General features: G+C 40.9%; 1 protein-coding gene across 5 annotated transcripts in view; it reads left to right on the forward strand.

The window, feature by feature from the left end:
- The first annotated feature begins 951 nt into the window (after positions 1-951).
- Rdx (radixin) overlaps positions 952-17,138 on the forward strand; it is a 79,081-nt gene continuing 62,894 nt past the window's right edge. For 3 of the 5 annotated variants that reach the window (XM_040729986.1, XM_040729985.1, XM_040729988.1), the window contains exons 1-3: positions 2,118-2,250; positions 11,931-12,002; positions 14,105-14,188. In XM_040729986.1, the coding sequence (XP_040585920.1) occupies positions 11,991-12,002; positions 14,105-14,188 (96 nt within the window). In that variant the 5' untranslated portion in view covers positions 2,118-2,250; positions 11,931-11,990. Of the gene's footprint in view, positions 1,060-2,073; positions 2,251-11,930; positions 12,003-14,104; positions 14,189-17,138 lie in introns of those variants that run through there. The other 2 variants (XM_040729984.1, XM_040729987.1) reach the window with 2 other exon arrangements.

Genomic DNA, 17,138 nt, shown 5'->3' on the forward strand with positions numbered 1-17,138 from the left:
GAGAAAAGGGTGGAGTCAGCGTAGTCACTGGCAACACACACATACCTACATCACAAAATTCAAGTTTTGGGATATTTAGATTGAATAGTTTATATTTCAAAGTGTTAGTATTTGATGTGAAGAACAAAATAAAATAATGGTGTGTTTCTATGTTTAATATATGCATCCTTAAGATAATATTGTGATGGAGTTTTTGCTCTATTTCAGATTATTTTCTTCAGAAAGAACCCCAAATATGGGATTATTTGTTCACAGAGTGATGGACCCTCTTAAAGATCAAATCACTCCAACAAATTGCTTGCTGGAATTCGTTTCAGTTTACATTTGAGAGTGCCCCTTTTAAATCTTACCAGCTTGAATACTATCTTTTACTTAAATATTTACCAATACGATAGCCAACTGAAATGATACAACTTGTCTTGGGTTTGCTATGGCAAAGCATAGAATATGTTCAGGGCTTTTGAGTCAAACAGGCTTTGCATTTGGGTTTAAGTCATGGCTCTGCCATTTCCCAGCAAGGTTACATTGACAAATAACTCTTTTGAGGCTCCACTTTATTCATTACCTTATTTTAATGCCAATGGGAGCTTTCACCCTGAGCCCGGGGTTGCTGTAATCATTAAACAAGGCAGTCATGTGAAAGCACTTCACACTGCTCCGAGCATATGACCAAGACCGATCGCTCCGCTTTCCGTTGCAAAGGGCACCGCAGACTTCAGTTTGATGTGTGTACTATTTAGAGATTTGCACAACATTTTTACTGTTTCTTTTTTATTGTTGTTGTTGTTGAATTCGTGGGACTAGGGTCAACAAGTATTCCTTTGGTGGTCTCCAAGAACCACATAAACCTGTTTGGTTACAAAGCACGCACCTGCTTCCCATCCTTGAGGAATCTGCAATCTAAAGACTTCTGAGATTAACCTGGACTCTCTGGAGGCTTCTTAAGTGTTTAGTGAGGTCTCTAATGGCAATGGTGGTAAGTCGCTGAAGAGGAAGCTTGGTGAAAGTGTTGTGCAGAGTTCCTGGGAAAGCTACTGTCTCAGCAAAGGCAAGCCTAAGGTCAGGAAGTTGAATTATTTGTTCTATAAAAGTTAACTACACTAAATTTTACTTGTAATGAAAGTTCGTTTACAAATATATATTAAGTAAAGCATCTGAAATGAAATGCGGCAGGCTGATAAGGGGTTGTATCCTTGCTGTCCTTACAGTCACACCAAGTGTTACTCTAAATCTCAGCAGAAAATACCCAGGGCTGGCAGCATGGACATAACTCCACCAGAAGAAGCTAGCCACTCTTTCTAGTCTAGTGAGACTCTGGTCAGAGGGTTAACTTTTTCCAAGTCTAGAATAATTTAGGTTTGGCTGCTCTTTGGGCCCTACTTCCAACTTTTTCTTAACCTACTCCTATCTGCCAAGGAGTATCCTTGCTTAAAAACCAAAAACCAACCAACCAACCAACTAAACAAACAAACAAAAAACCCGATCACATTATAGAGTCATACCCACTGGCTTTTTGAAAGGAACTAAAAACACTGCAAGATTGAAAGCAGCCAGTTTTTCTGTTTGGTTAAAATCCGCACAACATTGTCCTTTTTGTTGCGAATGCTGGGCCTATTCCCCTCTTTTAGCCCGGGATGCTGATGCCTAGCACCCAACTACACCCTGCAGCGGCTCCCCGGGTGCCCCCCTCCTCCTGGGAACAGCTCCACCTCGGGGGCGCTGGAAACGCCCTCCGCGAGTTCCCTGGCACCAGCGGGAGTTTCAAGTTTCCACTCGCGGGGCGGGGGCAGGCGGCGGGCGCGCGGCTCCGCTTCGTTCACTGCGGGGTTTCGGACTCGGGCTCCTGCTGGCCCCTAGCGTCCTCGTCCCTCGGGAAGCCTTGGCCAAGGCCCCGCAGCGCGTCCCCCGGCTGAGGCCCGTTCGTCTCCGCCCGTGGCGCCGAGCCCCCCCGGCGGGGGGGCCGGGAGGGACGCCCTCGCTGCGGCCGCGGCGTTGGCGCTCGGGCCCCGGCTTCGCCCGCCACTGGCGGGCCGCGGGAGGAGGGGGCGCGGGGCGGCCCCGCCTTCCCCCCCGAGGAGGCGCCGGGCGGCCATATTGCCGAGCTGTCTGCGGCGGCGGCGCGTCTCCTCTCAGGCGGCTCAGGACTCGCACCGCCGCCTCTCCGTTCGCTCGCTGCCAGCCGCGACGCCTCCGCCGAGCCGCGCCTCAGCCAGCCGGCGGCGGGCAGGGAAGGAGCCGCTCATTTTCGGGGTAAGCCCTGCTCGGCGCGCTCTCTGCTCCCCTCCCCACCCCCCACCCCCCGGCTCGCTTGCCCGCTCTCCCCGCCGAGGCGCTGAGGTGGCGGCCAGAAGTTGCTGGGCTGTGGCGCCTCGGCCCGGGCCTGGCGCGCCTCAGAGACGGGCTCGCGCCTGGCCGCCCGAGAGGCGCCGCCGCGGTCGTTAACTGCCGAGCCAGGCCGCTTACCCGGAGACTCCTGCCCGCTCTGAGCCGTCCGCCGTCGGCCTGGCCGCCTCGGGCGTCGGGCGGTGCGGATTCCCGCCGTCGTGGATTGGGCCCCACGTTCGGCCCGGCGCGTCCCCGAGGGCCGTGGCGAGCGTAGGTCGAATGCTCGCTCGCAACCCTGGGAGGGGAGGCACGGTTGGAACTTCTCCCCCCGGCCTCCTGTTTGAAAGTCGGGGTGTTGGATTACTGGAGAGCGTGCGGACGCCTCGGCAGCGGGAGGGTCGTCGCGTTGCCGGGCTTGGGGCGCCGGCCGCTCCCGCCGCACGAGCCCGCGAGGCCAGGCCCGGACTCCCGGCCGCCCTTACCTGCTGCTGCCGTCCTCCCGGCCCCTGGCCTTGGCCCGGGTCGCGGAGCCACTGCTTGGTGTAGTGTCAGCGGACCCTACCAGCAAAGTTGCCACCCCTACCTTTGCGTGCTCCTAAACTCTATCTTCGAGCTAAGTTTGAAAGGGGGCAGTGCGTTATTTCAGTGGAAATAGCACGCCGGTTCCTACACAGATGTTTCTTTAAACGTTGTCAGGATTCTGGGTGCTTTTTCTCCTCGCCCTAAAAGAGTGGGTTATTCGTTGGAAATGTGTTCTAAGAGGTCAAATTCATAAAAAAATATTAAAATACAGTTGAGGTTTTGTAGGAGAGGTGTGAGTGCTAAGCCCCTTGGCTCTATGGAGGCACCAAGATTTGCATGATGTAAATGTAAAAGCCCAAGATAATAAGGGTTTATGTGATGAAGGTACTTGGACACTGCAATCTATTGTTGACCGAGCATCTTTTTTTTTTTTTCATAGAATACTTACAAGACTATGTCGGAGCACAGAATAAACAAGTGCCCTGTTCATTTTGCTGCATAAATAATGGTTTAATCCGCTTGCCAAAACATCATCACTGGATCTGGAGAGGCTAATGTTTAGGGTTGCGTTTTTTTAATCTTTAGAATTTCGTTGTTTGCACCAATGTGCGGTTTATCTTTCATAACAATATTAAGTTGTCAGTATGCTGTGAAAAGAATTACACTGACTTCTTTGCTTAAACCCCTCTGGAAACTGTAGTTTGGGATTTAATAAGCAGTTAATATTTGGAACGAATAGTCACTAGGAGTCTTTAGCTTTGTTTCCATGAGAAGAAGTTTGATTGTGACGTTAAGAAATGTTAAACCCTTGCCTCTGGGTCATGCATATTGTTTTGTTCATTCCTGTCCCTTCACACAAGAGAGAATGTAGGAGGAGCTCGGAGACATTTGTAGAATAGATTTACTAGACATTACTGTGAGAAGAACACTTGGAACCTTAATTTTGTGGGCACTGATTCCTCACATGGAAACGACGCTGCTGCTCTGATGTGATGGTCAGAAACTGCAGGTTTTACTCTTTCTTCCTCTCTTAGTCGTCACGGGGATGAGAGAGGGGAGCAAGAGCTGGTTTTTTGTTTATTGCTTCACCATTCCCAAGAGCGGAATCGGATTTTTATTAACCAGTTTTCAGCCTCTGGCCAGTGGTTGGAAGACTTATTTATTTTAGTTTTTATTTCTCAACCTTTTATTATAAAAATTATGTACAATCTAATATAGTAGATTCTAAAATGTTGAGTAATGATGAGAGTCCTGGATTTTCATTCATTTTTAAATGTAATGCATTTTACCATGAGCCATTTCAAAATTGAGAGGCAAATCTTTAACTTTTTCCCTGAAGACCAAAGCCTTGAAATAGTGCCTCGTTGAGGTAGTGAGGACTGAGCAGTGTTGGTGGAGCATATCTCTAGGGCATAGGCAACAGTTTCCTGTTGTTGGTGGGATCTGGGAGACAGACAGACGAAAGCCACTCTTTTCTTGGATGTTTTTGTGCCTCTTACTGCTGCAGTCTGGGAAGCAAGGAAGTTACGCTTGGATGACTTGGGCCCCCTGACATCCTGGATATGTAGCTGGATTAAGTTGCTACTCTGCAAGGCTATTTTAAGTTTCTTGACCATAGGTGTCACCAGAGGGTGTTCCGGGAAAGCCTGACTTAAGTAGCTCATAGCATTGGAGATAGAGGTAACTAGTCTGACCTCGGAGAGTTATCCAGTGTGATAAAACTATCCCATCTGACCTATTCATTATTTCTGTATGCTTAGTGTATATATTGGATGTGTATCTTACGTCATTTTTAAAAACTATGAAGCTGATACATTACATAGTAAAGGTATAACACGCAGAAAGACGTTAAGCCACCGAGTAAAAAACTGTCTTCTCACCCCATAAACTTAGCAATCCTACCCCCGGCCTCATTTTTCACGTTAATTTCCTTGTGTATAGAAAGTGGTAGTGCTTCTGTAAGGATGAGCATGTCTTGCTCCTTATCTGTGGGTCTCAAGTCTGTTAACTGTAACAAACCCTGACATCGTGTTTATTACTTATGATAAATGTCAAGTAATTGTGTTTTCTAAATTTTCATCATTTGAATGAAATTAGTGGAATTTGCTATACTAATTCTCAGAAGTGTTTGCGTAAGCACATGTGCAAATTTTCTTGGTTAATTATTACTGGTGAGGTTTACCTTTTTTTCTTCCTGAAGTATAGCATAAATTCACAGTAAAAGTTGGTGCACACACAAAAACATGTACACATACATAAATGTCTTTTGAAACAGGTGTGTGATTTGGAATAGCAACATATCTATATAATATGTATCTTTACCTGGAAACTGTTTAGAGAGGAATAGTCTATGTAATCAATTTCTAGTCTGTGTGATCAATTTCTTCTCAGTCTTGAATAGTGGACTCTAGTACACATTGTGTGTGGCTACTTTTGAGCCACGATGGCTGACTGTATGGTTAATTAAACCTAAAATAGTTACTATTTACCTTTTTGCAAAGAGAATTTGCTCATCTCTTACTTAAAAGAAAAGCAAGAACAAAAAGCTCTGCTCTATTGAAAAAGTGTTTCAAACTGGGCCTAGTACAAACCTGTGATCCTAGCAGGTTCAAGGCCATGCTGGAAAACTTAGTGAGACACCCCCCCCAATCTCAAAATAAAAAAGAGTAAAAGGGCTGCACATATATTTCACTGGTAGTACACCTAATAGGATTTAATTCCCATTGACTGGGTGGGGATTGGGGGATTGGGCATGGTTTTAGATACAGTATCAAAGAAAGGAGTACCACATTTTCTCTGAGATAGTACAATTTATATAGTTAGTTACCTCGCTATCAGTAATTAATAGAGTTTTTTTCTAAACTTTAATTCTTAATGGCTTTCAGGACCTTAAGTGTTTCCTTTCATTTACAGAAATTAACTAAGACTTGCTGCAAGTGAATTTGTAAAGTTTTGAGCCTTTCCATCATTTAAGATGGACTAACTGAGTAATAGAAAATTCTCAACTCTGACCAGGGCCCTTTTGCCTAGCTTACACTAAGCTTCAGGGATGAGTTGAGTGCTTCTCTAGATACAAAATATCTAAGGGAATAAGGGAGGGTTCTTTTCCAGAAGCCTCTCCCAAGATGTCATCCACTGCTCCTTAGCCAGCACTGCTCCTTAGCCAGGAGAGAGGCATATGCCATATCTTACAATATTGGCACTGTTAATGAAATTGCTTTAATTCTGTTACCATTATTTTCCTTAGTCATATACCAAATGTATTGAATTCTTTCTTGTCCCCAAATGAAGACAAATCCAAAGTGACCTGTCATACATTAATATATTTAATTTAATATGAATATTCAATTTAATGTATTTTGTTCAAAACTTAAATTATAAAATGAAAAAAATCAATTGCTGTTAAAATGCTTTCTGGAATTATTACACACAACTAAATCAAGCCTCCTGCCAGTTTTTGCAAGTAAAGTTTTATTTGAATACACTGTATTTCATTCACTTAATTACAAAGAACAATTAGAACAATTGCAACATAGACTGTATGACTTATGAAACTTAATATGTTTATTTACCTGACCCTTTACAGAAAAAGTTAGCTAAACTTTGTTTTAAGATGTCAGTCATATATCCAAGCAGTTGTTACAATATGGTAAATATGTTGGCATGGGGTCTGAAAGATGGACAAGATAATGAGGAACTGGCAGTGTAAAGAACAACACATGTGCCATATTGAATGTCTCAAGAGTATGTTAAGTGTGCTGGAATTAATAATAATAGTGTGTAAAGTTCTAAGACACTTCTATGATGTCAATTCCGGATATCTCTTGCTTTCTATATTTTAAAAATTTCAAATCTTCCTGTTTCTTAAATAGTCTTTGAATAAGATATCCAGAGTAGATATACTTGTCCTTAAAAATCTCCTTTCATAAAAGGGACAATGAAGACATACAGTATCTTCTCTATGGTTAATTGACAATAGTCTTTCCAAGTGTGTTGTCCCTGTGGTCTGTGGGCTAATATGCCTTGGAGGATAGCTTTGTGCATTCCAACACGTCTGTAGATGACAATGCCATGCTGAAGTGTTAAAAGTTGGATACTCATTGTATGGGGGGATGGATTAAACTTTGTTAGATGTCCTGAGGACTCTGATACTTAAATTTTTTTAGGTTCTAGATTTAGAGAAACTATACAAACCTAGTTTGGTTTTCAGTAGAAGGGTATGTACTGCAACGCTTAGTACTTACATTTCAGGAACACACAGCGTGGTAATTATAGTCATTATTAAGTGTGACGTTTGCTATGTTTGTGTTTGTTCTCTACTGTTTCTTATTGGCTTGGCCATTTTATAACATTAAAATGAGAAGAAATATTTTCCCTAAAAATAACCAACAGCAAAAGTGAGTATTACATGTAAGCCCAGCTCATCAAAAGCAACAAACATCTGAGGACCATTTGTGAGACTGGTACCATCCTCATTTCTCAAAAGAGATTGAGTATCAGAAAATTAGAAGCTGAATGGTTTTTATGGTACTAGAGAGACTTGCCAGGTATCCTTATTGACCACATGAGGTTTTTTGTTTTTTTTTTTAAAGATTTATTTATTTATTACATATACATATACAGTGTTCTGCCTACATGCCAGAAGAGGACACCAGATTGAATTGTAGATGGTTGTGAGCCACCATGTGGTTGCTGGGAATTGAACTCAGGACCCCTGGAAGAGCAGTCAGTGCTCTTAACCTCTGAGCCACCTCTCCAGCCCCCCACATGAGGTGTTTTATTTAAAGATACTTAAGGTGTTGCCTTTAGTTTTGAAAAAGCAGCTAGTGTTGTATAATATCTAGTGTCTCAAAATAAGAAAGATGGCCGGGCGGTGGTGGCGCACGCCTTTAATCCCAGCACTCGGGAGGCAGAGGCAGGTGGATCTCTGTGAGTTCGAGGCCGGGCTGGTCCAACAGCCTCCAAAACAATACTGAGAAACCCTGTCTTGTAAAACCAAAAAAAAAAAAAAAAAAAGAGAGAGAGAGAGAGAACTTTTCTGAAATATGAATGCTGTAACTTTGTATGTAGAATCTGTTGGATAGTTACAGGTTTTTGTTTGTTTGTTTTAATTCTTCCTTACTGATGAGATTGCACTGGAGGAGGCACACCACTCATATAGTTCAGAAAATAGTGTGATAGGTGATAAAGAAACTCATTTGAGTCTCCCTCTGCCCAGCTCCAGAGAGCAGTGTGATAGGGACTGGTGTGTTATAGTAAAAGAACACTAACTCAAGAAAAGACTGAAAATTAGTGGCCACAAAGAAATATCCTGAGTACTCCGGTAGGAAGGAATAAACCTAAAAAATACCTTCACAGTGATATGCAGTGCAGGACTGGCAAAGTTCCTTCATTGGAGAGTTCATTAGGAATGTGAGCGCTCTAAAATGACTATGAAAAACAAGCCTCTATGAGGTGAAAATTGAGTTTTAAAGGCATAGAAGAATAAAAGGAGGGGCTGGAGAGATGGCTCAGCGGTTAAGAACACTGACGGCTCTGCCAGAGGACCCAGGTTCAATTCCTAGCACCCACATGGCAGCTCACAATTGTCTGTAACTCCAATTCCAGGAGATCTGACACAGTACACAGACATGTATGCAGCAAAACATCTATACATACACTACATATACATACACTACATATAAAAATGGTTTCTTAAAAAGAATAAAAGTATTTTAAATATTGTGTCATGAAAGTATTAAAAACTTTTTTTTCAGTCAAAAAAGACTTTATAGGGATGTGATGGATGGCTTAGTGGTTAAGAGCATTTGCTGTTCTTCCAAAGGACCCAAGCTTATTAGTTCCTAGCACTTAAATTGGGCCACACACAGCCACTCTAACTCCAGCTCCAGGACATTTGACACCCCCTTCTGGCTTCAGCAGGCACCAGCACATACACATCAAAATAAAAATTTAAAAATCCTTAAAGCTATTTCCAAAAATAAAAAGAAACCCTAAAATTTTAAGCCATGGACAGGTTAAAAATAGATTAAAAATAACTGAGAATTGGTCTGGAGAGATGGCTCAGTGATTAAAAACATTTCTAGATCTCTTGGTGGACTGGAGTTAGGTTCCCAGAATACACATCACATACCTCACAGCTGTCCATAACTCCAGTGCCAAGGATCCGCTGTCCTCTTCTGGTGTCTCTGAGCACCTACACTCAGGAAGCATACATCCACACAAACACACATACACATAAATATATCTTAAACAAAACTGGAGAAGCTGGGCCTATTGGCTCATACCTGTAATTCTAGCACTCTGGAGGCTGAGGTGGGAGGATTGCCTCAAGTTTGTGAGTCCTAGGCCAGCCAGAGCTGCTTATTGTGTGCCAGACCTTGCCTTGGAACACAGACATCTAAATGTAGAAGACATGCTGGCTAGAGGAGTAAACACTCAGCTAAAGGATGGAAAAGTTGAAAACACAGTCAAAGATTAGATAGGAAAATGTCAGAGAGTCTGAAAAGAACTACTGGGTAAAATATGGATGAAGAAGAGGCAGTGGCTCATAGAGTCCTGCAATCCAAGAAAAGCTGAATCTTTGGAAGTAGGAAGCTTGCCAGATCTGTGGTAATTTGCAGGCAATCAGACACTAAAGAAAAGTAAAAATTGTTAAAGTAGAACAAAAAATCAGATTAATACAAAGGAATGAGTTAGATTGACAGCTGGCTACTCAGTAGAGCTTAACAAATGCCAGAATTAAGAGAATAGTAGTAACTTCAAATTGCTGAGTAGGCACAGCCACGTGTCTGTACAGTTGCTATATGAGGAGAGACCCCTTCACTGGAAAGATTTAACAGTTCCAGAACTGCTTATCTGGTTACCAACCTAAAAATTTATACAAGTGAAAAACTGACATTTTATCAGAAGTCAGTTGGGAAAGTTTAATGTATTCCTGTCAAATTTGTTAAGTAGACTAAAATGAGTAGAATGAGAGATTTAAAAATTAAAAACTTGTCTTAGCTTGATCTAGCATATTACCCAATGCATACCATATAGTATTTTTTGTTTATATCTGGAACAAGTCACTGACCCTACACTAAAGAGTTCGAACGTTGAAGCAAATGCAGAGACAACATAAAAAATATCATTTTGCCTATAGACCTAAAACTCTAGCATTTGAAAATTAAAAATGGAAAAGCAATAACATAAAACATTTTAAAATAATGATTAGAAATCATGGTGTTGGTGGTGCACGCCTTTAATCCCAGCACTGGGGAAGCAGAGGTAGGAGGATCTGTGTGAGTTCAATGTCAGCCTGGCCTACAGGACAGGCTCCAAAACAATGCAGAGAAACCCTGTCTTGAAAAACATGGTTTGAAACTGAGCATTTAGAGCTTGGTAATGAATGAGAAAGTACAGCTAAAAATCAAAGCCATCCCAGTACTTAATACTATCTTAATAGTATTAAGAATTTCAAGAGGGTCATAATTTTACATCTAATAAAGACATTAGCAAGCACTGTTTCTGGAAATATACAATTGACTCAAGCTTGATAAAATCAGATTTGGCCCTGGTTTAGGGATTTAAGTATTTGCACCATTTTACAGTTGAGATAACCTTTTAAGGTAGCTAAAAAGGTCTAGAGATAGATTTTAGGATCCTGAGCAGTGAAAGCAAGCCAGTAGTTTTCATTTGTTACATATTATATAACCGAGGTTGGTTTCAAACTTACATGTATTCCACTTTGGCCTAGAACACTATCCTCCTGCTTGGGATCCCAGTGCTGGGATGACAGGTGTATACCACCATGCATGGAAGCTTTTAAAAACCAAGGCCTATTTATTTATGATAATATTGGAACTAAGGGAAAGGCACCTAGCATGGAAAGTGATATAGAAAATCTGGCCTGTCAGACTGTAAGTGTGTGTGTGTGTGTGTGTGTGTGTGTGTGTGTGTGTGTGTGTGTGGTGGGTGATGTGGGTGGGGGTAGGGAGTAGGCTACAAAAAGTTAAGGAATGGGTTATTTTATGCGTCCACCTGAATGCCATTGCACAGTGATTCAGATAAAAAACAAAAAACAAAAAGAAATCCACAAAGCTCCAGAGGAAGTTTCTGTATATAGACATTTATTGGCATGTGTTTGGATAAAATTTAGGAAAATTACCTTATTTGAATGTATGTTAATTTATCTGGGCCTACAAATATCTTGGCAGTGATAGTTTACATAAGTTTATCTGCAATGATACAGCATTAGTCAAAGAAAGGTTTGGAGTTGGGATCCCTTCCTAGACAGCTGATAATGATAAAGGGTTGTTAGCTTTCTCAGAAAGGCAAACATTGTTGATGTTTCTTAGTAAGAATGTTTATTTCCAAGACCACAGGGTGGCCCTTTCTTATTAAGATGTGCTGCCTCAGTGAAAGAAATTACACATCAGCACTCACTGGTATTGTGTATATTTCTCAGGTTTTAGACTTTCAAAAATAAAACTAATTTTTAAGGAATACAACTTTGATCACCATTTTTTTTTATATCTGGCAATACAGAAGAAAGGCTGGAAAGTGTTGTTGAGTTTTCCTTAGCATTTGAGTCTACCCATCTTCATTTTTGCTGTCCCTTTCCACATAAGGCAGGTGCCTGGATGAACTTGTATGGGAGAGTCAGTCTTTGGGTTCTTAGAAATCTTGCTTGTTTTCTTGCTGTTTCAATAGGTTAGCATGCTTTTATGCTATGCTTTTGAGACAAGTGGTGCTTTCAGTGCCATCTACCACTCTTATAGGGAATGTGAAATGCCAGCTGAAGACATGAGCATGGAGTGTAAAGAAACATGGTGCCACTTTTAAAGCACTCTACTGTTTTCCTTTTCGTGTAAGCTACAACTAAACCTAATATGAAAGATAATAAAGAGCTGGGTGGTGGTGCACGACAACTTTAATCCCAGCACTGGGGAGGCAGAGTCAGATGGGTCTCTGTGAGTTCAAGACCAGCCTGGTCTACTAGAGCTAGTTCCAGGACAGCCTCCAAAGCCACAGAGAAACCCTGTCTTGACCCTCCCCCAAAAAGAAAAAGATAATTAAGTATGTTTTTTTCTCTTTAACAGGCTATAATAGTTTATAGAAGTGAACAGTTTCTAAAGAAGGTAACAAACAAGAGAAGGAAAATGCCGAAACCAGTAAGTGTATTTTGTATCTCTTAGTACTGTGTAGCATTTGGTTGGTTGTGAAGAATAATTATGGGTGACATTACAATTAGGGTTAAAACTAATGAAATTTGGGACCAACCTGTCTAGCTCTATCCTGATTTGCATAGTTAATCTGGGTGACTTTTTAAATCCATTTTGCTCCTGACTTCCTTTGTATAAAGTAGGGATATAATATAATTTACTCAAAGAAAAAGAGACAAGAGTTATAAGAATTTAGTGCTCAATAAATGTAACTTGTTAGCAGAAGATAGCTGAGAAGTATGCAGAACCCATGCCTCTTAACTTTCTCCTAATTAGAACTTGAATGATAGCCTAGATTTGCATACCTACATCATTTTCTCTTAGAAGTTTGTGATTCTCAACTAAGATCTACTCCTTTTGTTTTAGGGTAATAAAGCGGCATTTTCTTCAGTGTTTCTTTTGACTTATCAGTGTGTCTGTGTATGGCCCAAGGTAGCCTTGAGTTCATAATCCTCCTCCTTCAATGACCTGAGTCTTGGAAATAAGATAATGTAGGCGGGGTGGAGAGATGGCTCAGAGTGATTAGAACATTTTGTTATTGCAGAGGGCCAGTGTTCTATTTCAACACCTATGTCCGGAGGCTCATAGCCTTCTCCAACTGTGGCTCCAAGAGGATTTTGATATCTCTGGCTTATATAGGAACCAAGCAGCATTCATGTGCACAAATCCCTGCACACACATACACATAATTTAAAAAAAACAGAAACAAATCAAACTTAAAAAATATATGGGTACATGGCACCATGACTGGCCCAATTATATTTTTAAAGAAAATTGTTGGTTATTAGAATTTTCTGGTATAGATATAACTGTGAAATGGCTTTGGTGTAAAAGAAGTTAAAAATAAGGTGTAAACATCAGAAAAGTGCCGGGCACTGGTGGTGCACGCCTTTAATCCCAGCACTCAGGAGGCAGAGACAGGCTGATCTCTGTGAGCTCCAGGCCAGCCTGATCTACAAAGCTACACAGAGAAACCCTATTTAAAAAAAAATCATAAAGTAAAACTCTGTGTATACATGTGGGACACACACACACACCCCTGTCGAAAAGCCAAAACACAAAACACTAACTGTATAGGGAAATATACATGGTTGAAGACTTAATTATAAAGCATTCTTAAGATTTCACTTTTCAGCCAGGCAGTGGTGGCGCACGCCTTTAATCCCAGCACTCGGGAGGCAGGGGCAGGCGGATCTCTGTGAGTTCGAGGCTGGGCTGGACCAACAGCCTCCAAAACAATACAGAGAAACCCTGTCTCGTAAAACCACAAAAAAAAAAAAAAAAGATTTCACTTTCCTCCAGATGTATCATTTAATTCAGTTCTAATCATTTGATTCCCAGCATTCTTCTTGGGTAGAATGGGTAAAGATGGCTAAAGAAATGAAAAACGAGCAACACGGAGAGTTGGGTTGAAATTCTTTCTTTTCAAGCTATAAAATAAGAAAGGAATACCTGTAACTCTGCCGTCTATTTTTAGCAGAAATGTGAAACTTTATAACTATAAAGTATCATTTTTGTTATAATTAATATTTATCTGTTACTTATCAATTCAAATTTGTATATTAGTTGAAGATTAGTTTTATGTGCTGTTAGCACTTTAAATATCCTTGGGGCTAGACAGATGGCTCAGTAGTTAAGAACCTATACCGCTCTTGCAGATGACCTGAGTTTAGGTCACAGGGCTTGCCCAATATCATGCATGAGGACCCATTTCATTTCCCAATACTCTCTACTCCAGATTTTTTTAACTGTACACATATATGCCTATAATTCCATCAGTGAGGATGCTGATGGGGCAGGAGCATTTGCATTTAGGCTAAGCTTAAGTTACATAGCAAGGCTTTATCTCAAAAAGCCAAGGGCTAGGAATGTAGCTTAGTGGTAGAGATTTGTGTGTCATGCACAAAGCCCTGGATTCAATCCCCAGCATTCTAAATCCACATAAATACTATATGTAACTCAAAGAATGTTTTCATTCTTACTGCTTTATAATTGTATTCTTTCCTAATCACTCTCTTTGTGTGTGTGTGTGTGTTTTTGTTTTTTTGCAGATCAACGTACGAGTAACTACAATGGATGCTGAGCTAGAATTTGCCATTCAGCCCAATACAACTGGCAAACAACTTTTTGACCAGGTACCATTTAACCTCATAAAGCATCCAACTCTGTGTGCATGTCCGTGTGTGATTTATGTGTATGTGTGCTGTGTCTTTGGTGGGATGCACATGCTAATGCCAGAGAAGATCAATTTATTCTCTGCTTTATTTTATTGAGACAGCATCTGTCACTGAATCTGGTGTCAGGCTAGAGGGTTAGCAAGCAGCAGTCCTGTTCCTTTCTACCCATCACAGTACTGTGTTACAGGTGTGAATGGCGAAGTCCACCTAGCTAACATGGAGACTAGAATCTGAACTCTTCAGGTCCTCATACTTGAGCAGCAAGCACTGTTAACCAGTGAGCCATCTCTCCGATCCCAAAAGATGCAATTTTGATACTGTTCGTGCAATTGAATACATCTTTATATTTCCTATATCTTTCTTGATAATTACATAATGTAGTACTTGGAATTTTTAACAGTATATATTCAGGTCATTTGAATACCTATAGGGACATTTATATGCTCTTTCTACTTTCATGGAATAATTCTTTAGTGGATTTTCAAAAACATACATACATAAAAGCATAAAAGAGCCAACAAGATGCTCAGCAGGCAAAGGTACCTGCTGCCAAGCCTGATAGCCTGAGTTCAACCCCCACAACCCACATAATAGAAGGAGAGAACCGGTGCCTTAACACTCTCCTTTGGCATCAACATGCATATTGTATTTGGGCTCAAGAGAAGGTTTTACCATAAAGGCATGATAAGCAAATAGATATCATTAATATAATTTAAACTTTATGCAGAGTACACCTATAGTGAGACATTGTTGCCTCAGCTCTCCCCAGCTTTTGGTAACTGCTATCTACTTCTCTGAGAGCAGCTCTTTGGTTTTTTTTTTTTTTTTAACTAAGGGTTTTTTTGTTTTGTTTATTTTTTTATTTAAATCAGAAACAAGGTTGTTTCACTTGTCAGTCCCAACTCCCTCTCCCCTCCTCCCTCGCCCTCCCACCAACCCTCAGCCCCCTACCCACTTTGTTCCCCAGGGAGGGTGAGCCCCTCCATGGATGATATCCATAGTCTGTTATTTTGGAGAACCGCTCATTTTAAGATTCCACAAATGGCCGGGCGTTGGTGGCGCACGCCTTTAATCCCAGCACTCAGGAGGCAGAGGCAGGCGGATCTCTGTGAGTTCGAGGCCAGCCTGGTCTACAAAGTGAGTTCCAGGACAGCCTCTAAAACCACAGAGAAACCCTGTCTCAAGAAAAAAAAAAAAAAAAAGATTCCACAAATGAATGCAATTATGTGTATCCATCATTGTATCTATGCATTCATATTCTAAATGTTGTTTTAGCTTATTGAAATTGTTATCTGTCATTCTTTCAGCAATTCTTAAGGTACTGTTCTGTTTTTTAACAACTATTCTAGAGAACAAATACCAAAATACCTTGGCTGTAGTGAGTATATAGGATGGCTGTTGGAAAGGTTCAAGTAAAGCAAGGAGCAGATATGGCCCTCTTGTAACTTATTACTTTTTTAAAAACTAGAATTTGCTGATTCAAATAAGATTCTTAAAACACTTCCATTATAGGGGTTCAAAGTTGTGTCACATTTGTAGACATTGTTGAGTCTTTACACACAAGTATATATAACCCCATAGTCCTGTTTACAGCTTCTACGGTTAGCTAATATTAATATGTGTCCCCCCAGTGCAAAAGCATGTCATTACTATTTTCCTTGTCACTCCTTTCCCTACAGTCTTTACTCTGGGGTTGGTATTTAAAGGTGGAAGTGTCTTACTTTTATTGTAATGTTATATTGAGGCCAACTGCTATGTCAGGTGTAGCAATCCTTTTGTTTGACTCTCTGCTGACTGTATCACCCAGCTTCTCCATGTTGGACCAAATACTAGTTAGTATTCTTGTACCTAATGAGTATGTAAGAAGATCTACTAGGATATAAGAAGGATTGAAGTATTTGTATTTTTTCTTCTTCCAAAGTCTTTAAAATCAATGTTATTTAGTTTGCTAGTACATTTGTGAATAGATCTGCTGCAGTTATGCTTCTGACAGATTTTTCTCACAAAGGTAGATGAGAATTTGTGATAGTGTGTCTAGATAGAAGAGGAGCCTCTCGTGATTGTTGTGACAGTTACCTGCCAGTGTCCTCTGTAGTACCTTCTGAATGGTATTCATGTCCTTTCTCTTTAGCCAGCTTTGAAACTTATCAGCAGGGATGAAAAAGCTAAGGCTGGTTGCTTGGTTTCACGTCTTTAGTTTGAATGTTTTCTGTACTTCTGTTGGATCAGTTACTTGTCTTGTTGCTGTGAGAAAATAACCTTACTAAAGCATCCTCAGGAAGGAAAGGTTAGTGTTGCTCACAGTTTTCAGATCCAGTTCATCACAGCAAGGAAATCATGGCAGTTGGAACTGCAGTCAGCAGGTTGCATTGCATTCAGTTAGGAAGCAGTGAGTGTTGAAACATTCAGTGTGGGTCTTTCTGCTTCAGTTAACCTAATCCAGATAATCTTTTGTAGGCACAGGCAAAGGTGTGTCTCCTAGGTGATTTTAGACCCTGTAAAATTGACAGTATTATTTAGTCAAAAGTGCTTACTACTTAAATGAAGTTAAATCTTTTGTAGTAAAAAAAAAATAATGTAATATGGTGGTATCCTGGTATGTATTCTGGTTCTGCTACTTTATTTCAGTCCTTATAATGCTCACGACAGATTAGTGTTCATATGCAACACAGTTCTCACCTCAAAGGGAATGTTTATTTTGAGTTTTTTAGGAACCCATACACAGGTTGATTTGATTACATCCCACTGTGGAAGTTGTTCCGTGGATTGCTATAGTCATGGAACCAGAAAGAAGCATAGAACATTCACCACTTTGGTGACAACAGTTGGCAGATAGGTTACAGCAATAGGGAAACATTTCACTGTATGTTTCAGATGTTATCTGATGACATTCTTAGCTTAGGGTTAG

The sequence above is a fragment of the Mesocricetus auratus genome, unplaced genomic scaffold (genome assembly GCF_017639785.1).
Source record: "Mesocricetus auratus isolate SY011 unplaced genomic scaffold, BCM_Maur_2.0 Super-Scaffold_100022, whole genome shotgun sequence".
In the NCBI taxonomy this organism is placed as follows: Eukaryota; Metazoa; Chordata; class Mammalia; order Rodentia; family Cricetidae; genus Mesocricetus; species Mesocricetus auratus.